Consider the following 23,450-nt stretch of genomic DNA (forward strand, 5'->3'; position numbering starts at 1 on the left):
ACATATAAATCATAAATTAATGCCCTTAATAGCCTTGCTCACTGCCAGCTGGTACATGTCATCCTTAGGGAGTGGGGAGAAGTCAAAACCTTCACCCCCAACAGATCACTGCCACAAACAGAAAGCCATATAAGGAGAGAGAAAGGGAAGGAGGGTTGGGAGGAATCCTTACTTCCCCTGACTTTTTCCTTTTCCCCTTGCCTTGTGTTGGGGGTGAGGAGCCTTAGCTATGAGTTTCAGCTGGGCTTTCTGGCCCGAAGGCAGCACAGAATGGGAAACTGAATGGTCATGTAGCAACAGGGCAAGCTGTAGGGTGGGTGTGGGTGATTTAATACTCCATGCTCCTTACATCATGTGTCTAAAATAATCTCCATCTGCAGGCACTGTTTTCCCCTCCCCATAAGACTGTGTGTTGTTCAACACACTCTCTGATATAAGGCCGTAGCAACTCCTCCCCAGTTTTATAATGATCACACCTCTTGGCACCTATGCACAGGGAGGGGTGCACATGACAAGCTGTGCATCCTCAAGGAGCAAATCTGGTTAAGGCCAACCAGGAGCAAAATGTGAGAGGGGAAATGACCGAGGAAACACATGGACCAGAGTCCCCTGAGCCAGTGTGAATTTCACAAATCTCCTCTCTTTGACTAGTAGAAGGTTCACCTGTTGCCCATGTACTGATGAAGATGGTTCCTCTCTGATAAAGGCCAGTTCCCTTCTCTTTCTTTGGGGAGGGTGATGCTACACATGGGAAGGGCTCCAGGCAGCCCTTTCCTTAAAGGATTTCATCAGTCCCTTGTTGGTTGATGCCCTGTTTACATCTACCACTAGTTCTACACCTCAGCTTGCCTGGGTTCTCCTTCTCTTCCCTAGGAAACAGTAGCCAAAGCAGGTGGAGAGGGGGCAGATTCCTCTAGCATCCTCACACCTACCTAGAGCCAGCAGGGGCAGTAGAATTGTAAACAACATTTGAAGTGGGAGAGTAGAGAGGCAAAACCCTCTGGTCCCAGGGTAGTCAGCAGTGGAGCGAGTGGTCCTGCTGACTTCAGCATTTTTCCATCTAGTGAGGGCAGATCAGGAGGAGCTGTTCTTGCTGTCCATAGTTATCCCTCTTGAGGTGCTTTTTTTAAGCAGACGCAGGCAGCAGAAGAGGAGGGATGTGCTCTTCACACTCAGAAAGGTCCCCTCCACAGGTGGAATCATATGGTGCAGGGAGGGAATTCCTCAAAGGGTTCCCCACAGTAACCCCCTACCTCAGCCTCTGAGTTGGGCAATGGAACACTGGGGAAAGCCATCCAGGCAAAGAGGGAGGGAAGGAGAAAGTGGAGGCTGGAAAGAGTGCGGACTTTGCGCCCAAGTCATCCCAACTGCCCCCATCCGAAGCAGAGGAGGAATCCCTGGCTGAGCTTATACAGAAAATCACTGAGGACGAATCACCATGTGAAACAGATTTTATCAGTCTCTAATGTCTTTCCCACCCGCTGTGTCAGCATATTCAGGCATCATCAATAAGCTTTTCGCCATTTGCTTCCTCCTTCCTCCTGGCCTCTCGCTCTCCTGCTTCCTCTTCCTCCTCTGCCCCATCTGAGAAGACGTCCTTCTGACCATAGCTCAGGGTGGTGCGTGCTAGGTCCACTTCGATGGGAAAGACATCTGCGTCCCGGAGCACGGCGTAGCAGTCATCATTGTACTTGGACATGGTGGAGACAAAGCGCTGGAGCTGGAACACGATGTCCTGCACTGCAGAGGGGATGGGTTGGGAGTGTGTCAGTGGGGAATATAGCAGATAGTGTTCTCCCTCTCACATGCACTCTTGCTTTTTCAGTGACCAACCACCATGTCCACACCCCGTTACCCTGGATTTGAGGGGTGTGTGTACCACAGAATGTCATCAAGCTAATTGCAACTAATCTGTTCCCCAGGGTTTTCAGAACCCACAGGAATATCTCTCCCCTCACCCCCAAGGCTGTGACCAAGCCTCCCTCCCTGAGATTAGCCAAATATTTCTATGCAGCAGGCACATTCATGCTCTGTGCACAGCTGTCTCCCAAGCACTCTAACAGAAGGATCCATGAGGACAAGGGACCCAGACTGGATGAGGTCAGTGAGATGCTGGCAGCAAGGGTTTCTGGGCTAAGATGAGGAGGGACCACAAAGGCAAAGAACCCCTGTCTGGATGAAGCCCATAGGGGCCATGAAGGAGGGCAGTGACACTCACCATGTTTCTGGTCCAGCAGTTCAATCTTCTCCAGCACATCCTTCCTCATCCTGGCAAAACGTGTGCGTGCCTCCTGGCGGCAGCGTAGGACTAAGCGATACTCATAGTTCCCAGTGCTGACCCTGTAGAGGGGCTCGCCCAGTGCCTGCCAAGAACACCACACCATTTTAAAGACTCCCAAAAAGTCCACCGTGCCAGAGGCTTACTGATGTGATCCCATGAACCTCAGGTCACCATGTGATCCTACTGCAGCCTTCTTGGGACCATTGAAACACAGCACAGGAACCACTGATGACTAGGAACACGGAGCTAGTCCTAGGCAAGCTACGAGCTGGAGCCCAGAGCCTCTAAATCTACTGTTAAAACGGCCACTTCAAAGGCCAAACACATAATAGCAGGGATGAAGAAATGAGCATTACTATGACACAAGGGAATGGGACTTATAGTACCTTTCAACCTGGAAAGGTGAGAACAGATGGCCAGCTGGTACTGGATTTCTTAGCTGAGTTATTGAGAGAGGCACCAGTACCCAACAAGACTATTGTACATGCAAGCAGGTGCTTGAGAAAATGCAGGTGGGATAGGTAAACTTATGCCAGTTTGTGACAGCTGCCTTCCTGCAAGCTTCACCACTTGCATGTTGCCTCACAAGCAAGCAGCAAGGTTTCTTTTCAAATATATAAAACCCTTGACAGGGCTTTGGAGCGGAGCCCAGAGCTGGAGCACAGAGCAGCTCCGGAGCAGTGGAGCTGCAGGTTTTTGCCTGGAGCTGGAGCGGAGCCGAACACAGCTCCAAAGCCCTGTAGAGGGCAACTCTATCCAGGCATCCGTATGTTGCCTACCTCTAGTCATGGCACTGGAAGTCAGTAAGGGTGGAACTACTAATTGTCCAACAGCACATGTTTGAGAGAAAAGCGATGGGGTCTGTCAGCACAGGGGACAGCAGACCGTGCTGCCTCCCTACACACATACTTGCTTCTGCCTGTGGGTCTGGAATGTACCCTTCATTCATGTGTGCCAAAGCCCAACAATGGCACCCTGCTGGCCCAGGGGGAGAGATTTTCTTCTCCCATTTAGCAGGATGTAGATCATCATCATTAGGTGTTGGGTTACTCAAGTTTTACTAGTTACTAAGGAGGCACCATTGTCTGGTCCTCTGAGCAAAGAAGTGGGCACCAAGGAATGCGGAGTTCTAATCTCAGCTCTGATACTGAGTCCATCTCTGACCTTGGACAAGTCCACACCCCCCTTGTATAGTTGGGGAAACTGAGGCATACACAAGGCATCTTTATTTACCTTATAAGTTGTTGGTAAGGATTAAGATTTGTACAGCACTTTGAAGATTCACAAGGCTATATTCAATGCTAGGAATTATTTTCCATGCCAGTTTGAGGATTTTACTGGATTTTTGGAAGTCTTCCAATTATAATTATAAATATTTAAGTACATTGTCACTAGGAGAGATTCTCCTGAAATTTTCCTTAAACAACTACAATTGTAAATAACGAAGACATTTGCATTCCTGTGGGTTCCAGACTATCTAATACAGGACTTAAGATAAACTGCACATTATACTCAAGTGGAATCCATTAGGATAACACTGTATAGTAATCCTTAACACATACTAGTATTACTAGAAGAGTAGGACACACAATCCAATGAGCATGCAATAGAGATGATGACTGGTCCCAATGATTTGTGATGATGGGATGTGTTTCATAAACGGTATCAGTTATATTTTCTGCATAGCATTCAAAGACTTTCAGGTTTGAAAACTAACAATTTTAATGTATTATTAGCAGGGCTAATGTATGGCTGTATGCAGGCACATCTGTGTTTCTGTGGGTTGCATGTGAGGGAGGACAAAATGCTATAGAAATACAACCTGAAATCTGTACTCACAATGCAGCTGTATTCCTCATCATCCATCTCCTTCACTTTCAGGCAGTAAGACTACAAAGGAAGGGTTAAAGAACAGAAAACACCAAGGGTTAAAAAACAACAACAACACATCACCACACAAAGTATTGTGTGACCAAGTTTCCAGGCAATCAGACATGTAGGGGGTTGTCCCTGCTTCTCAAGACCTTCTCAAATGGTGTGGCCATGGACACTGGGAGAAGCCCAGATGGACCAGATGCAATATCTCAGAAGGAGAATGAACCCCGTTTGGAGAAAGGGGAAGCAGGGTAAGCACACCCCTCCTAGGAAGCAGGCAGGCAAGCAGGGGAAGGGGCTTGTTATTTATACTACAGTAGCACCCAAAACATCCTGAACCCTGGACAGACATACAGGAAGATTCTGTCCCTCCCTAAAGAACTTACAGTTTACTAAAAAGCTCTGTGCTGTGTATGGTTTGGGGCACTACCATAGCAAAAAGTCACCAGGAATAAATAAGAAAGCGATGAAATGATTAAAGGGCTGGAAGGATTGATTTAAGAGGAAAGATTGTCTAGCTTGGCTAAATAATGGCCAACTCAAATATCTGAAGGGTATTAATGCTGGGGAGAGAGAGGAAGCGTTCAGGAGATTCCAAGATGGTAAATTGTGTAGGAGCTCCCTTACAAATAAGGAGGTTACATTTAACGAACCAATATGTCATGTGGATATCAGGAAATGTATCTTAATTGTGAGGTCTATTAGGTTACAGAATAGTCTCTCAAGGGAAGTAGCTGAAGCATGTTTCTTGGGTCCTGGAGACTGGAGAAAGTGCTAGATAAGATAAGGTATGGAATACTCTTGACCAGGAAATAGAGTACATGTGAATGAATAGGTCTTCTCTGTGCCCATGTGCTATGATTCTATGAAACCCAATCTCTCCCAGATGTTAATTGAAAAAAAAAAAGAGAGAGAGAACAGCTCACCAAGTACTCAAACTTGACATCCAGGTATTTTTTGATGGTCAGTCTTGTGTCGGGAATGGCTTTGTTCAGGTATGTGTTCAGGTCAGTCAGCATCTTCAGAGAAAACATGTTAGTAAAGTTACAGGGCTAAGGAGGAAAAGGAGCATTAAAAGGGAGCTAAAAGGACTTGATGGCCTGCTGCTATGAGCTAGGGCACCCTCAATCTCATTCACAGCGAGGCAGGTGTCCATGTCACAGAAGTCACCAGCATGAATGGTACGATTTGTTCCCTTTCGTGGACAGTCTTAGCAGAGAGCTCAAGGATGGAAGGGACTATGTAGATGTAAATATATTATCAACAGATGTGGAGCCTCCAAAAGGAGAACAGGCATACTGGAGAGTGTGCGTGCAAGTGTGACAGTCTAGTTGGCGGGTGGCCAGAGGGGGAAGTTTGCACAAACATGTTCAAATAACTCTGCAAACTATAGATACATTTACAACAGCTACTCTGTCTTAACTGTTTAGACAGTTCCTTTAAAGAAAGTTTCTACAGTGTTATTTCTAATTCTTCCCATCACAATTTTTAAGACCATACCCTCAAAGACAGACTCCTCCATTTCTGGGCTCCTCTCCCACCATTCCCCCCTTTCTCCTATACGCTGATGCCAATCCCCTCTCCTGTGCTTTGATTCTTTACCGGTTTGATAGTTTTCAGTAGGCGGATCCCAAATTTCTCGATGCTGCGATGGGCATCTGCAAATTTCACAAAGGCTTCACTGGCAGCTGGCTGTGGTTCCCGTACACCAATGACCGAGAAAACATCTCCAAACGCTGAGCAAATTAAAAAATACATACAAATGGAGAAGGGGTTTATCTGGAGAGAAGCCTCCATGTCGGATATTATTAACCATTCCCACAAGCTAGAATTTGGCCAGGTGCAGTGTAACAATCCTATTCTCGCAGAATGCCAGAGGTTCCTTAAAGACCACAAATAGTCAGCGATTCACTTTTATGTCTCATGTGAAAGATGGTACCTATGGCAGCACAGTGCCCATTAACACTATGCTAGGGAATTGTTTCTGAACTGACTCAGAAGGAAGTGCACCACTTCCTCACTCATTCCTACAGTCTCTAGTTTTTGTTGGGGGTCATGGTTCAAGTACTGATTAGGTCTGATGCTTCTGAGATCTGATAATATCATAGACATCCACTCCCCCCAGCCTAGGGTGGTCAGCCTGCTACAAGTTTGAGGACTGAATTCCTTCCAGTCTGTTTACCTCTGTGTGTCTGGGAGAGTTCAAAGAAAGCTCTAAGGAGACTCTTGGTGTGCTCTGTCATGCCTGTGGTGGGGGAGACAGAGAGAACATACAAATCATCCCACTGACACAGTAGCCTCCCTCCTCCAACCCCAATCGAGATGTCTGACAGAAGAGGGCAATTTACCTTTGTACAGTTCTGCGGTTCTCTCCAGCTCCTCCAGCCTCTTCACCAATCCATCTAGAGGGGAGCAAAGAACCAGAGAACAGGTGGTTATGATGCTGAATCCAGGGGAATATAGGAATGTGAGTGGCTGAAAGGAGAGGGCATTTATTTTATATGAATGGTTGAAAACACCCTCTCCCCACCTCCTCAAAAGTCTGGCTCCTTACCCAACAGGTAAAACTTTAAAAATTAATCCAAACTGGATTCAGAGTTGTATAATTCGACTCACCACCTATTTGAAATTCACTGGATGGGCCCTGATTTTCACTGTTCTATTGTGTCCTGTCAATCCAGCTATCAGTTAAAGAGCCCCAGAATATTATATCATGGGCTGTGGATGCAATCATGATATACAGGGACCCAGCGTATTTCCCACAGAGGCTGGGCAGCCCTATTTACAACAGTAATAAATGACAAGAAGGCACAATCCTGAGGGAAGAAAGCGGAGCTTGTGTTTAACTATGACAAATTAGGAGGGACGGGGTAACTGCTAGATAATTACTGCACCCCTCAGATGAGAAAGCTGAATGAATATCACAAGAAATGCTCAGGTTCATGCATACCCTACTACTATACTAAGACAGAAGAGGTTGTACATGAAGAAATGCCTGACAGACATTAATACAACATCTTTTATCCAGCCATCCCACAGCGCCTGACATATTCATTTATTATTAGGGGATTGGGATTGAACATATGGACAGTCATGAACTCCTTGACTATTAGAAGTTGAAGTCTGGGCCACAAGTAATTGGAAACATTGCTTTCCCTACACTTGTAACCAGGTTTATAATGTGACCTATAGCCCCAATCTCACAATAATTTAGGCATTCTTAACACACATAAAAGGTGTATGGAGAATCACTTCATTCACCACTGAAATGCAGCTACATCCAGACTGGAAGGTGGCAGCTGTATAACAGCACAGGAAGTACAGAACTGCCATACCCATTTGGGACTGCAGAGGGTATTATGAGGGACACAGCCATTCAGCCAGGGAGACTTTTTTGAATCCAGGTTTATTATGCACACAGGACACTTGCAGGCAGTGTGTTTCACACAGGGTTACTATAAGGTGTGACATGACTCAACAAAACTGAAACAAATGCCTGTAGTCAAAATACAGTTAAAGAAATGATAGAAAGGACACTAGCAGATAGGAGGGCTGTTGCTTGTTGGTATAATTATTTTGACCTTGCAAAATGATTGTTGTGTCACTGAATGCTGTGAGGTTACATTGCCATGCACTCATAACACTGCAATGCTGCACAACAAAAAAACACTCAGGAATCTCTCACTGTCCTGTGATCTAAGTACATGAGACTGTGTCTCATGCAAGTATCAGGAGAGGTGCCTGCCCTAGTCAGACCCTTTGCCCCACTAGTACTACTGGGCACCAGCTTAACAAACACTACCCCCCATAGCATTATTGGATACCAGCTTAACTGACATTGCCAGTAGCCAAACAGGAAGGTGCCTTTCTCTGGCTGCTTACCATTGCAGAGGATGGCTCGGCTTAGTCCCAAGGCATCTGCTGTACCCGAGCTCATGTTCTCCACCAATCGGTGCTTCACTTTCTTTAACACTACACCCAGCAAAAAGTGTCAAAACTCAGGATCAGGGTAATTTCCACAGTCACAAAGAACACAGTTAACAAAACTCAGGTTTCAGGTACCAAACTGGCTAGATTGAGCCTAACTCAGCAGAGCTCAGAGGAGACTGAGCAGAGAACAGAAAGACAATGCCACAGAAATTAGATGCAGGGAAGATCTGAACCTGGGCCAATGCAGGCAAGTTCCCTACAATATGTTCTCTAATCAAGTCCTATGTACCCCAGGCAATGAGGCTTCCACAACTTCCTTTGGAAGACACAGCCTAATAGCTCTCACCATAGGAAATATGCCTTGACATTCAAGACCACATCTTGCTTACTTTACTCAACTTCCAATGAAGTTAACAGAATAGTGTGAGAGTAAGGCAAGTAGGATTTAGTACTCAGTCAAAATTTTCCCTTTGCTTAATTTTATCTCATGACTCTTAGTTAAAAGTCTTTGTACCACCCTTAACATTTCCTCTCCCTGTTTGGTGATCATTCCTTTCAGATTCCTGAAGATAATTATGCCCTTTTCGTAATCCTATGACTATTCTACATGTATTTAGGGCATGATTTTTCAGAAGTGCTGAATGCCTGCAGCTCCCAGTGACGTCAGCTGAAGTCGTGGATACTTGGCACCTCTGATAAATCAGGCCCTTCGCTCTTATTTTTTCTCAGAAATCCATTTCCCAGCCCCTGTTTATTTTTGGCTGCCCTTGTCTGAGTTTCCTTTAGTTTGTCAGCATCTTCACTGGCAGGGGAGAATGAAAACAAAAGAAAATCCAAAGAAATAAGAGGGGCTACCCTTTTCTATATGCCCTGTTCAGCTTTTCCAGGGTGCCGGGAATGTGATCACATTTAAAGGGGACACTCGGGTAGGTTAAACTCAAAATGTAGCTTTTGTTTAAAAAAAGTTTTACAAAACCCAATATGAGAGAAATGTCCTAATGATTATCTAAAATAAGATTAACTGAAGACAGGAGTTTTGGACTGGAATCTTTCCATGCACTGTCAGAAATCCAAAAACACCAGCAAGGGCAGACTGAATGAAAAACAGTATATGAAACTGACTCATTGAGTTTCACTGTCCAAACTGAACACAATGCAGAAAGCAAGCAACAGCAAAACTGATAAAGTTAATTTAATTTTAAATAGGTATTATTAGTAACACAGAGAAGGACTTTAAAAAAAAAAAACCAACCCAAGGTTAGCTTGTGTCCATTTAAAGGAGACAAAACAACAGCAAATACTGAAACAAAGTCTGATTTTGGCTGGGATCTCCTCACCACCCTCCTCCTACCCTGCATTTGAAGGGAGAGAGAGAAACCAGCATGTCTTACCGATATCCAAGGACTTGCCCTGCTTTGGGTCGGCTTGGAGCTTGTTGTAGTGAATAGTCACTTCTCCCTGGATGGAATAGCAAAGCCAGAGCTTTTGTTCTGGAATTGAGCAGCAGGGGCCTCCTCTACTGAAGGACAACAGTTTATAATCTGTGATCCAACCTGTTCCATTGGACCGTTCCTACTCCTTACCTTTACCACCTGTATCATTTTGGCTACCTCCACTTTGGTTTTCCCTTTTACTGACTTCCCATTCACTCCTGTGATTTCATCGCCAGCCGCCACAGTTCCATCTAGGGCTGCCGGAGTGTTATCAAACACCTAGGAGAGAAAAGGAAGAGTAGAGGAAATATGGAGCCAGAAAGGAGCGCAATTAAGTCTTATTTATGCGCCAGCCTCTATTTCGCTTCCCTTCCCAACCCATAACATTTAGACACTCCACATGGATCTGAGGAGAGTTGAGCACACAGTTCCTTCTGGGGCTTGTCACCTCTACTTTGTGCATCATCTACGGCAGGATTTCTTGAAGTCTAGTACAGTAGTTCTCAACTGTCCAGACTACTGTGCCCCTTTCAAGAGTCTGATTTGTCTTGTGTACCCCCAAGTTTCATCTCACTTAAACATTCTTGCTTACAAAAATCAGACATAAGAATACAAAAATGTCACAGCCACTATTACTGAAAAATTGCTTACACTCTCATTTTCCACCATATGATTGTAAAATAAATCAATTGGAATATAAATGTACTTACATTTCAGTGTATAGCATATAGAGCAGTATAAACAAGTCATTGTCTGTATGAAATTTTAGTTTGTACTGACTTCGCTAGTGCTTTGTATGTAGCCTGTTGTAAAAGTAGGTAAATATCTAGATGAGTTGATGTACCCCCTGGAAGGCCTCTAAGTACCCCCAGAGGTACACATACCCCTGGTTGAGAACCACTGATCTAGTACATCACCTATGGCACTTCCCCCTCTGACCCTTTGAATTTTAATATGCTCCCAGCACTCTGCTGATTCTCAGGTGGATGTGTGAATTCAGGAGCCTTAACCCTATCTTTCCAGAACTATTCCCAGTTAGTGTGAGAAACTTCCGTTTGCTGGCAAAGAAAGAGGACTCTTCGCACTCTGACAAAAGCAGAAAATATAAGGTTCTCCATGCCCCCCCTCAGCTTCCATCTGTCAAGTTTAACATTGCTTCACAAGGACAATCATAATACTCTCCTCTTCCATGAGTGCCCACCTGAACAATATAGAGACAGGGACAGTACTGTGCTCCTCCCCCAATGCTGATCCCAATCAGATTCTGAGTGTCCTTCTTCAAGGTTACTGTTCCAGGAACGGTGGGGATCCCACTAGAACAATAGAGAGAGAGAAATGATTACTGATACAGGTTGGTATACCAGTATCTGCATGCAAGAGCTAAAATGTATAATCTGAAAATATACCAGATACTTCTCATCTGAACTAATCATCTTACTGCTGCTGTTTAGCCTTCCAGCCCAGATTGGAAGGACCTTGCCCAAACATGATTTAGATAGGTTTATTTGAAATCACTAAGTTGAACAAGAGGTTAATGATTACATATGTGATAATGGAAGTAGCCTAGTGAGCAAATCCAGTACTGCAGTCAAAACCAGGCCCCTCTGTCTTCTATCACTGGGAATAGAGAGAGAGAACTCCCAATGTGTGTATGTGAGGAATAGAGATAGAAAACATGCTCCATGATATACTGTGAAGCATACTTAAAACCCTCAAATATTTTGGTAGCTATTATTTTCAAATCTCTGTCCAAGAGTTAGGTGAATAAATGCACAACACAAATATACGGGGATGAAATATGACTGACAGTGAAGACTACTCTCAAAACAGAGTCCCTCTATTTACCCCACAAAAACCCTTTTATTTTCAAATAAAATTCTAGTGCTGTCATGCTGTGGGAGCTCCACATGACTGTCATAGATCTATGGATTATTATTATTACATTTTAGTCACGGGTATATTTAGTAAAAGTCACGGACAGGTCACGAGCAATAAACAAAAATTAATGGCCCGTGACCTGTCCATGACTTTTAATAAAAATACCAGTGAATCAAACTTGAGTGTGGGAGGGGTAGGGGGTTGGGGCACTGGACAGGATGAGGTGGGCTCTGGGTGGCTCTTACCTGGGGGGCTCCCCAGAAGCGGGGACATCCCCCTCGCTCAGCTGCTAGGCGGAGGCATGGCCAGGCAGCTCTGCTTGCTGCCTCTGCCTGCATGCACCGCCCACAGCTCCCATTGGCCACGGTTCCTGGCCAATGGGAGCTGTGAATCCAACCTCCTACCCCTCCCACACCCAAACTCTGCGGCTGGGGGTGTACGGGCGCCCGTGACTACCCCAGCAGCAGCTGGTGCACCTGGCACAGGGGCAGCCTGAGCTGCCCCTGAGCCAGGTGCACTGGATGCTGCAAAAGTCACGGAATCCATGACTTCCCTGATCTCCGTGACAAACTCAAAGCCTTAAGGATTATACATTCTCCCGCTATTTTTTCCTACTTCATATTTCCCTCCCTACCATTCCAGCAGAGCGCGCCCCTTTAGAACACATTAACACTGCTGTGCAATCAGTAAATTAGGAAGAGTCATTGTAGAGCAATAGAATGCTTTTCCCTCTGCTCACCACCACTGCAAGGCTCAATCCCTCCTAGCCATAGGGAGTAAGAGATCAAAACTGAACAATGAACCTAAATCTCCAACACACATCACCAGGAGCGAACAACTCTGCCTGCTTTGAGCAGGTCCTGGTTGCAGCTCCTTAGGCATCGTCTACACTTAAAACTTAGGTTGACCTAGCTATATCGCTCAGGGCTATGAAAAATTTCAAGTCCCATGCAATACAGTTAGGTCAACCTAATCCCCACTGTAAACAGAGTTAGGTTGACAGAAGAATTCTTCCATCAACCTTATCTACTGCCTCTTAAAGGAGTGGATTTATTACAGTGATGAAAAAACCATCATCGCTGTAATATGTATCTACACTACCGCAGCAGCACTGCAGCTGTCCCATTGTAGTGTACACATATTCTTAGTGATATTCAGTTGTTGGGAAAGGGAAGTGAAGCACTCACAGTTTATCCTCCTCAATGTCATAGTCCAAGTCTCCAAACATTGCTCTTGCTGGCTGGAGTCTTTTGACCTGAGACTCCGTTTACACCAAAGTGCCTGGGAAGAGGAGAAAAGAAAAAAGAACAAAACCCAGTAAACTTAATTATCTGAATTCATCTATGCTCAGCAGCTAAAACTGAAGACTCAAACTGTGCCCTCTGTCAGCCCCTTTCTCTCTCTCTTCCAATGGGGGATGGAGCTGTCAGTCCCTCTCCTGCCTTGGGGATGAAAGATATTTCAGACCCTTCTGATTCTCCACTCTGGGTTGGGGATGGGGATAATAGTGCTTTTTTTTTTTTTTTTTTAATTGTTTTACAAGCTATACAAGTACTGGCAATGCTTAGGACAGAACACGGTCCATTTTGGAAGCTGAATCTTTGTGTGTTGTATCTGCTTGCACAATACTTTTCAATGGCATCTGGAGTCTTATCCCCTTCATCCATTTACTATTTCAGTTTCTTCTGGATTCTGGGGCAAGTCAATACATATCACACGGTCCTCTGCCTCCCTCCTCCGGGGGCTACGCACAGTTTCCCCTCACTGTTTTTTACAGGAATTCTTCTAGTTTCTGACAGTTTGGGGAAGTATCTTTCTCCAGTTCCCTCATATTTCAGACAGGAGTGTAGCAAAAGTCTCTCTGCTTCACCCTCTCCTCTGTCACAGTAACCGCACAGTGGTTCTTCTCTGGGTTCGCACCATGTTCGGAGTCTCCCAGTTTCCGTCACGCCATTGGGGTGGCTGGCACTGGATATGGGGAGCCTGCCTGCACGCTGCACCCCGCTGGTGGGTCTGCGAGGTGCCTATGCTGTGCGGCGACCGGCCAGGTTCGGTGCTGCCGGGGGGCCAAGCGGGATCGGTGGTGGCTTGACATGGGGGTGGGAGGGCTGCCAACCATTGGGGGATCCCTCTCTGCTGCTCGGGGTGAGGTGACACAGCAGGGGAAGCGCAGGGGGCCAGGCTGGCACGGGGGGAGGGCAGGGGCTCTGGACGGAACAGCCCCCCGGGGGGGGGGGGGGGGGGGGGGGACCGCGGACCCAGGCTACGCCCGGGGGGAGGGGCGGGCAGGGCAGCAGGGAGCTAATGGGGACCCCTCAGGCGCCCCCCCTTTGGGGGCTGGCAAAGCTGGAATGGGGGAGGAGGTTAGTCACTCACCGGAAACGGCTGGCTCGAGCTGGGTACCTGCATCCACCTGCCGCCTCTACCTGTCAGAACACCGCTCCTCCACGTCACTTCCGGACCGGAAGCCTCCTACCTAACCTCTCCTTCTCCCTCACCCCCGCTTCGCGTGCCGTGGGGAGCAGGTGTCTAGAGACCCGGCCGCTGCCCCCACGCTCGCCTCTCGCGATAAGACGGGCCGGACCCCGGGGGGGGGGGAAGGAGAGCGGGTTGCTATGGCGACGGAGAGCGCTCGGCTGCTAGCCGGACAACCCATAGAGGAAGGGGCGGGGCCTAGCTCTGGCTTGCCCCCTGCCGCCGCCATGTTGGGGGAGGCGGGGCGGGGGAGCAGCGGTCTCTGGTGGGGGGAAGGGCTGCGGCGCCTTGTCCTTCCCCGCAGCGGGGCCGCTTGGGAGCCTCCGCCGAACCCCGCATCCCATGGCAGGGAGCAGCCGCGTCACATCCTCCGCCCGGGCCCCTGCAGCGGGACGGGGGTTCGGCTACCGGCCCGTCCAGAGCAGCCGGGGCCACAGCGCCACCGGCTAACGCCAGCGTGTGCGCGCCCGCCTGGCCCCTGGGCCGCCCGGCGCGCGCGTCTCGTCCTCTGCAATGGAGGGAGGAAGAGCGGGATGGTGGCGCATAGGGTGACCAGATGTCCTGATTTTATAGGGACAGTCCCGATTTTTGGGTCTTTTTCTTATATAGGCTCCTATTACTCCCCACCTCCTGTCCTGACTTTTCACATTTGCTGTCTGGTCACTCTAGTGGCGCAGGCTCTGAACTGGGCCTTGGGAGGTCTGGGTCATTTCCCAGCTCTGCCATGGGCCGTGCAACCAGGGGCTAGTCACTCAGCAACCCTCCGCGATCATGGGCAAGTCATTCCCTCTGCCCTGTTCTCCAGCTGTGACGGGGGTTCCCCACCCCCCGCTCCCACATTGATGAGAACCGTACAAATGCCTAAAATTAAATAGCAAAGATTGAGGTTGGCCGAGCCATCCAACAGCATCTTAAATTAAGCATGGTATTGGTAGTGGTGACAACAGAAAAATGTAGCCCCTCCCTTAAGCAGGATCCACGCTCAGCCTCATCAGAAATGTCTGAAATAGACAATCTCCCTAATACGGTAGTTTGGCTTATGTAAAATAAAGAACCTTTGGCCTGAATCTTAGTCCTGGACTATGGGGGCCTTGCACAGTAGACTGTTTTGCTGGGTTGCTGTTGGTGGTTTGGTTTGGTTTTCCTCCCAATCTACTGCTTTTCCTGAAATCACTGGTATTTTCTTGTTGACATAGTTTTCTATTGGATTGCCAAAGACTTCATGGCCATGTGGGTTTGCTGGTCCTTGGTAAACTTTCAGGTGGAGTGCTTTACTCATAAACTGATCTTCAGCAAAACTCAGGAAAAGAAGATCTATTTCCAAAACTGTCCCCTCTGGCAGAAGGCAAAACTTCCTCTTTCTATACTTTAGTGAACCCCGTTCTACACTGAAGGTAGACTACAGCATTCCCCAATTGGATACATTTTATGGTGCTATATGAGTTTTGGTCAATTGCCAAAGTGGACCTGCTCAGGCTATCTGCTATGGCAGGAGGCCACAGACAGGTCTCCAAAATATCAGCTTTCATTTAAAAAAAAAAAAGTAAGTCTTTAGCTCAGTGGTTTTCAAACTTTTTTTTCGTGGACCACTTGAAAATTGCTGAGGGTCTCGGTGGACCACTTAATGATCTTTCCAAATGTGTCAAGTATCAGGGGGTAGCTGTGTTAGTCTGTATCCACAAAAACTACAAGGAGTCCGGTGGCACCTTAAAGACTTAACAGATTTATTTACAAAAGCAGCTTTGCCTCTCCTGGAATTGACACCTCATCTATTGTTGGGAGTGGACTTACATCCATCCTGATCGAATTGGCCCTGTCAACGCTGGTTCTCACTTGTGAGGTAACTCCCTTCTCTTCATGTGTCAGTATATAAGGCCTGCATCTGTAATTTTCACTCCATGCATCTGAAGAAGTGGTTTTTTACCCACGAAAGCTTATCCCCAAATAAATCTGTTAGTCTTTAAGGTGCCACCGGACTCCTTGTTTTTTCCAAATGTGGTTTGTACTGTTAGCTAACTATTGTAAAGCACTTTGGATAAAGGCGCAATATAAAAAAACCTTAATAACTTTTTTTGTTCTACAAATAAAAGCACACAACTAATTTTACTACAGTATCAGTAGTTTTACCTTTCTAATGCAATGGATGTGCCCTCTCTCCCCCGCCGCAGCAACCCCCACGATTGGGCTGGGAAGGAGGGCCATTTCTCCCTGGCAGCTGCAGCCCTGGAGCTGTGGAAAGTCGCCTCTTTCTCTAGCTGCCACAGCCCTGCACGTCCCAAATTCCCCCCACCCCCTCTTCTCACCCCACTGCCCCCTCCCATCTGCCCCGTATTCCCCCCCAAGGCCACCACCTGACCTTACATGTGCGTCTTCTCCAGGGTCCAGGTACCTAATTAGTGGAGCCATGCCTGCATGACTCTACTAATTAGGTAGGTGGCCCTTCATTTTCTCATATGCAACTACCCAGGTGCGCACCTTAGAGGGAACTGTCTGCGGACCACCTGAATGGAGCTCACGGACCACTGGGAGTCCAAAGACTACAGCTCGAGAACCTCTGCTCTAGCTGTTACATTTGCAAAGAAAACCTTCTAAGTGTGATGCAGTTTTCAGAGATCCTAAAACAATTGCTTTGAAGTGTGAACCATTTCAATGTTGCCAACTCGGATGCCAGTGCTTATACTGTTAATTTCAACATTGTTGACTATTTCACTGCAGGGATGGTTTTAAAAAATTGATGATTTAAAAAAAATTGTTTTTAATCAGATTTTTTTATTTATTTTTTTAAAATTATATTTTTTCTTTTGAAAAATAAAGCTATTTAAAATGAAATCCAAATTTATACAAAACCTATCTCAAAACTTTTCAATTAAAAATATGCTGAATCATTGAGTCTCTACTAAAAAATGTTGAGTTAAAGGCTGCTTTTCTATGTAAAGAAAGATGTTTTCCCCCTGATTCTACCTTTTGAGGTCAAGCTTTATAAATATGGCACAGGTACTATATTAAGAGCTTGATTCTGTGGGTTGCCCAGAGCCTGTGCTACTGAGGGCAAGAAACTGGTAAAGTCATCACAAGCATTGGGACCCAGCCTCAGACTCCAGGAGACACCACCATCTATCTCAGTGGTTTCCAAAGTGGGGTCCCCAGGCCTTTGTGCTGGGGTCCATCCCTTAAGCCAGAACCGGAACACATTGGAACAGCTTTCCTGCACTTTTGCTGCATGACAGACACCCATTTTGTTCTCAAAATGACGTCCTCTACGCAGCATGACCTCATGCACCGATGAGAGGTCACACTGATGGGGGTGTTCCCACACTGGTGGGAGTGTTCTTTTAGTACCAGCGCTTGCCCATTCAGGACTACACCCTCCCTGTGAGGGTTTAGAAGTACTTCTTCTGCCACATGTGTCAAGACTTACAACACTTCTACGAGATAGGAAAGTAGTACCTTCATTTAGGGGGAAAAGAACTACAGATAAAGTGAAGTGTATAGGCCTTAGAACAACAACAACATGAAATTTATGTACAGAAAATGAAAGTGCTCTGGGACACTTAGATGGCAGTGGGGTCCTTGGTGGAAAAAAGTTTGGGAACAACTGAAATATCTCATCAGGATCATCCACTGAGCCTCCTGGGTGGTCTCATACTCCTGTTTCATAGCTTCTCTGTGCCCGAGCTCTGTTTGGCTCAGTTCTCAAATTATGAATATTTATGACCCCACCACCATGGAAATTTACTCTGCAGTTCATGGAAAAACACTGGTCTGCCCAGTATCTACCAGCCCTTGCTTCTCGATGGTTGTGAGCACTTCAAGTAAATGGCCTCGCTCTGTTTCCTTGCATGTGTACACAGAGAAGATACAAAAAGAGAAATCCATTAATTTCTCAACTGCCTCCCTCCTGCCCTCTCTCTAAACAAATAACATAGTGCAGTGCAAATGGCTCTTGTTTTTCTAGGTGTAGGGGTGGGGAGTTATGGAACAAGGGAGAAGGAGTGGTATGTGCAACCAGAAAGCCATGCTGGAATCAACGCAGGACGCTGTGTGAAGAAGTATCAGAGGGGTAGCTGTGTTAGTCTGAATCTGTAAAAAGCAACAGAGGGTCCCTGTGGCCCCTTTAAGACTAACAGAAGTATTGGGAGCATAAGCTTTCGTGGGTAAGAACCTCACTTCTTCAGACTTGCATCTGAAGAAGTGAGGTTCTTACCCACGAAAGTTTATGCTCCCAATACTTCTGTTAGTCTTGAAGGTGCCACAGGACCCTCTGTTGCTGTGTGAAGAAGGGATCAGTATTCTTCAGAATGCAGCCTCTGGTGTTGATTTCAACACCTGGGCTCTGAAAAAAAAAACTGCCATGGCTGCAGGTCATAAAAAAGACCTTACCTGGGAATATTTTCAAGAAATTCCTGAACCTCTGGGTGAAAAAGGAACTTGTGCCAAATACCGTATCTCTTTGTTGCATGGTTTACAAGACCTGGCTGTTGAAACGAAACAACATTATGAAAAATGCTCCTCAGAAGGTAAATGACTTTGAAGATGATGATGTGGACATGTCTGAACAATCTGGATCAGCTGGTTAGTAAATTTATTTTTGCACTGTTCTTATGGACTGCCTGCCATATTTTACTGTGCTAATAAATGATAAAGTAGTCAACACTGGACTAAAGAGAAATGTAGAAGATACGCTGAATATACTGAAATCTAGTTCCATAGCCCTGGACAAACTGCAGAAAAATTGCTGCTATATTGCTGGTGCTGTTGAAATTTTGAAAGAATATCAAGAGCCATTGAAGAAAAATACCCAGCAACAAAGTTAAATTGCAGGCAGTGAAGAATCAGATGGATCAAGCATTTACTCTCCCTCATTTTCTTGTCAGTGTTCTCAACCCAAAGTACCAAGGTAGATGTCTAACTGCTGAAGAAGATGCTGCTATGACTAATAATCACGCATCAGTCAAGACAAACACAATAGATTTCAGGGCTGGAAGTGAACCGTTCAATCAGTACTTGTTTGATGATGATATTTTAAAGAAAGTCACACCACTGATCTGGTGGAAGTCACTAGCTAAGCACCAGGAACCAGTGTGTGTTGAAGTGCTAAACCAGCTTTTGACATTAGTAGCCTCTTCTGCAGGCACAAAGAGAATATTTTTTACATTTGTAATAAATCATTCAAAGTTGAGAAGTCAATTGGGAGTTGAAAAAGCAGGAAAACTTGTCTTTCTCGTCCAGTCTATGTATAAAAATGAGGAGGGAAGGGATGGGATCTATTAGTTTTAAAAGTCTGAAGGCCAGCCTCAATAACTTAGGAGAGAGTCTTGTCTCATTTTCAAGAGACTAAGGTTATGTCTACACTGCAGCTTATATCGGCATAACTTATGTCACTCGGGCTGTGAATAAGCTACCCCCCAAGTGACATAAATTACATTGACATAAGTGCTGGAGTGGACAGCACTATGTTGGCAGGATAGCTTCACCTGCTGACATAGCTACTGCCGCTCATGAGAGCTGGAGTAGTTAAGCCGACGGGAGAACCCTCTTGTCGTCTTAGAGTGGCTACTTTAGAGAGCTTACAGTGACACAGCTGCATCGATGCAGCTGCGCTGTTGTAAACTCTAGTGCAGCCGTTGCCTCAAGCGAGTAGGAACGTAAGCTCCAGTCACTCTCACTTAGGGTCATTTGAATTTTTTCCCAGGCTGACCTGAAATAATCAGTTTAATTCACAGTCTACAGTTAATACCTCTGTTGCAAATGTGAATCTGCTTTGATCAGAGAAGTTTATGTATCCAAAACATATAAGGTTGTTTTAGTTAATAAAAATACATTGTATATGCTGTTGTGTGTTTAATTACATTCCAGTTACACTCATAATGCAGCTTGACACAAATCATGAGCAAAAAGTTAAGTATCTAGTAAATAAGCAGTGTATCATTCACCATTTTCTAGCATACTAAAAATGTACAATTATTAAGAATCTGAAAATATTAAGCTATAAAATTGCTTAAATAAATGTATATAGTTATAGTGTACCCTCCTAAATCGCAAAAACATGTACCAACTCTAGTGTAAAGGATCTATTTAGTTGTAAATCAACATGTTTTGATGGTTATATCAACCAATGAGAATACACCTTTCTTTAGAAAATAATTGAAGTACAAATGGAAAAGTTGATTAAAATCCATGATCTAAATGAAGATTCTCCACTTAGTGATTTAAATCACATTCCACCCTGTTCCACTGCTCAGCAAAGCATGTACGAAAGAAGAAGTAATATCATAAAGCTCTACATTAGCATTTTCCAAAGCACGTGTATGGAGTGGGAGAACAAAAGATTAGCTGCAGTGGGACAGAAAATGTATAAATTAAGATATGTGGGCTTTTAACAATAGAGGTCAGGATTGCAGAGTGGAGGGGGGGTCTTTTTCCTGAAGGAGAGACAGCATTCAGAAGTTTGGGAAGTACTGGTCTAATAAGTGAAACAGTTCAACTACACAACACAAGTCCTCCCTATGTCTGTCTTAACCATGCCAGTTAGTTGAAGGAACGACGTCCCTGTTGCCAACCATTGCAAATTTTGCAGGATTGTCATTGTCTCAAATTCTAGGCTAATGTCCCTTGTCCCTGACTGATCTTGGTGGGATGCCAAAATATCCCTTGTGCATGAGAAGTTACTTCTATCACTTCCTACTCCTTTAAAATAGAACAAAATTAACATCAGGTACGTTATGTTTCTTCATGCAGTAAAATATACTTCCAAGTATGTCAGTGACAAATTGATCTGGGTGGATGTGGCCAGTCGACCCTATTCTGCCACTTTCTCTCACACAGCACAGGTAACACTCAAGGGCTTAACCTCAATGCAACTGCAGAGCCTGCAAGCATGACTGCTGAGAGCTCAAGGAAGCTAGCTCCCACCTCTAACCTCCTTGCTGCTCCTCATTGGAAGAAGGGAAGAGGTGGTGCTTAAGACCATCCTTAAGCTGGTTCCACCCTTGCCCTTCTCCTTCCACTAAGGAGTGACTCTGGCAGAACTGGGACTGGCCTCTTTCTCCTCCACACAGTTATTTATCAATGGACTGCTCTTTCACCAAAGTGTCTGTGGAATCCAAAATCAATAAGGAAATTCATTGGGGCTACACAATGTGTGAGAACATTGTGGCAAATGATTTCCCATACTTCTGATGTGGTCTTTAATAGCTAGAGAACAAGCCATTTTCAAATGCAAGGCATGTCAGATAAAGGTAATTTAAAATGGTTCTCTTTAACAGGGAGGTACTTTTCAAAAGATGATCGTGATTGTGAAAAAAATCTGGCGTGATGATGCGGACGAAAGTGCAGAGGCCATCTCTCCACAGAGTCAGTCAAAACTGGGAGAGGCGTCTTTGAAACTGGTTAATACAACCGTGTCTGCTGCTGACAGTGGAGCAGTGACCTGTGGAAAGAAATGTTTTGAAAGCCAATCAGCACAGCTTTATGAAAATTACTGCAACTGTCATGTATAGAATGGCAATTGTCAAACTTTCATACAAGGTTCTTCTTTAGGATGCAGAAGGATTTAACCGTCAAATGTTTCAATGAGTTATCTATCTCTGCAGAGAGGGTTCAGTAATTGAAAGAATTCTTTGATTTTGTAGAATACAGTGGCTTGTTGCATCATATGTCATTTCTTCCAGCCATTGTCCAACTTCTGAAGAACTAGAAGACTCTGACACCAAGCCTGACTTTGTGACACACAGCAAAGAAGAAACAGTCTTTGATTTGAAAATTCCTCTCTGACCAGGAACAAGGACTTGATAACAATTACCTCTCTCTCCCTGAGTGTATAATGTCTTTCTTGCAGTTATTTGAGCCTGGTAACCATACTGATCAAAACATTTGAAGGTGAAGCCATTCACACTGCTGCAGTAAATTTGTGACAATAGGTGGAGGTTAAGAATGAGTTTGCTGTCCTGGGTGTAAGAGAAGTGATTTAGTTTCCAAGTTAACCAGAATGAGCAGATGCTCCACACTTCTGACCAGAACATCCTCTCCTCTCAGAAATAACTAGAGTGAAATCCTGAAATCAATGGGCATTTTACCATTGACTTAAATGAGTCCAAGATTTCACCCCTAGAGTCTAAAGGTGAAATGCTCAACTGATAATTAGCTGAATAGCTCCATGGATTTCAATGCTCTCCAGCTGAAACTATGGCCCTATGAGAGGAATCTATTCTACTTGGGAAAGCATTTTCTTATTAAAATCTCACCGCTCAAATTCCTTTCAGTTCTGAGGTTAAAATAACGAATCACGTTTAATGAAGTTTAACAATGTACTTGATTTTTTTTAACTTGAGAGTAACCCCCAGTAAAGACCAGTGGGGCAAATTGTGTTATTGTAGTTATTTATATTACAGTAACAAGGAGAGACCCCATCTGCCACTAGGGTTTCACTGGCTGGGCACTGCAGAAATACATAAGAAGGGACACCACCTAATGACCCCAAAGAGTTTACAGTCAAATAGACAGGAGAATGGAAAAGGGAGGGGTAAAATGACAGGTGCAAAGTCACATAGCAAGTCATTGGCAGGGACAGGAATAGAATCCAGATCTCCTGAGTCCCAATCCAGTGCCCTATCCATTGGACCCTGCTTTATTTCATGATACCATTAGAATCATGTAGTTCCCAGTCCCCCTCGGAAACACTGAATCATACCTTTCCCAGGGAAGTGGCTGCCTAGTAGTAGGTATGATCACACTTGTTACAACAGTCAAGAGATCTGGATACTATTACCAGCTCTGTCACCGAATTGCTGTTCAATCTTTGATCAACGACCAAGCAAGTCACTTCATCTCCTTGTCTGTTTCTTTTCACTTCTGTCAGTGGGGCAAACACTTACCTCACCGGGGCATTGGCAGGGTTAATTGAATCATGCTTGTAAAGTGCTTTGAGATACAGGGGAGTCGCATCTTACGCGGGGGTTAGGTTCTGAAGTCAGTGCGTAAGGCGAAAATCGCATATAGTCAAACGCTCATTGAATGGAATGGCGGGCGGAATCACCCGCACTACAGGTACAGTATTTAAATTGTTATTTTTCTCTTTTTTGTTTTGTTTTGCCGAGCGTGTATAGTTAAAATCACGTAAGTTAAATGCGCCTATGATGCGAGTCCACTGTACAAGGACAGAAGGAGCTATAGAAATGCAAAGTTGAATTTTTCTTAATAATAAAATAATAGAGAACTCAGCTTGCAAGGGTGTGGGATTAGCTTCTAGTAATGCAAACCCATTTTCTAAAGGCCATTTTCTTTAGTCAATAAGCCCACTGCAGGGAACTTTTTTGGCATCCGAAGGCTAGAGGTAAATTTAGGGCTACGAGGAAGGCTGGAGGGGATCTGAATTGCAACCTTTGCAAAAAGAAAAAAAGTACGCATTCAGAAAGATGGTTCAGAACTTTTCTTGACACTTCCTGGTTTACAGAGACGTGAACTGGGAAGTTATATTACATACACAAGATCCCTATTGCTTCTTGCTCCATGAAACATAGCAAATAACAGAGAGAGAAAGGTGACTCACGGGGTTGGTGTTTCATTTCTATGGGAACAGT

At 45.1% G+C, this 23,450-nt stretch overlaps 1 protein-coding gene across 2 annotated transcripts; it reads right to left on the reverse strand.

The window, feature by feature from the left end:
- Positions 1–1,433: 1,433 nt before the first annotated feature.
- PICK1 (protein interacting with PRKCA 1) lies at positions 1,434–14,118 on the reverse strand. 2 transcript variants are annotated; one of them, XM_034776753.1, is made up of 13 exons: positions 13,774–14,113; positions 12,585–12,678; positions 10,721–10,832; positions 9,670–9,798; positions 9,478–9,544; positions 8,039–8,128; positions 6,505–6,558; positions 6,339–6,401; positions 5,759–5,892; positions 5,083–5,175; positions 4,121–4,171; positions 2,219–2,363; positions 1,434–1,740 (listed from the first exon to the last, which is right to left on the reverse strand). In XM_034776753.1, exons 2-13 carry the CDS (start codon positions 12,623–12,625, stop codon positions 1,496–1,498), a joined length of 1,224 nt encoding a protein of 407 aa, XP_034632644.1. In that variant the 5' UTR covers positions 12,626–12,678; positions 13,774–14,113; the 3' UTR covers positions 1,434–1,495. The 2 variants fall into 2 exon arrangements, with proteins under 2 accessions (XP_034632644.1, XP_034632652.1); XM_034776761.1 differs by having other exon boundaries at positions 1,540–1,735; positions 13,774–14,118.
- Positions 14,119–23,450: the final 9,332 nt, after the last annotated feature.

This window comes from Trachemys scripta, chromosome 1 (assembly GCF_013100865.1).
Source record: "Trachemys scripta elegans isolate TJP31775 chromosome 1, CAS_Tse_1.0, whole genome shotgun sequence".
NCBI classification, from domain to species: Eukaryota; Metazoa; Chordata; order Testudines; family Emydidae; genus Trachemys; species Trachemys scripta.

Bases quoted from the DNA above. Each gene is read 5' to 3' on its own strand.
- PICK1 (XM_034776753.1), bottom strand. From the start codon at position 12,625: ATGTTTGGAGACTTGGACTATGACATTGAGGAGGATAAACT. The intron at 8,129-9,477 runs GTAAGACATGCT...TGCTGGGTGTAG, and splicing joins GGGCAAGTCCTTGGATATCG to TGTTAAAGAAAGTGAAGCAC. The intron at 5,176-5,758 runs GTAAAGAATCAA...TTTTCTCTGAAG, and splicing joins TACTGAAAACTATCAAACCG to ATGCTGACTGACCTGAACAC.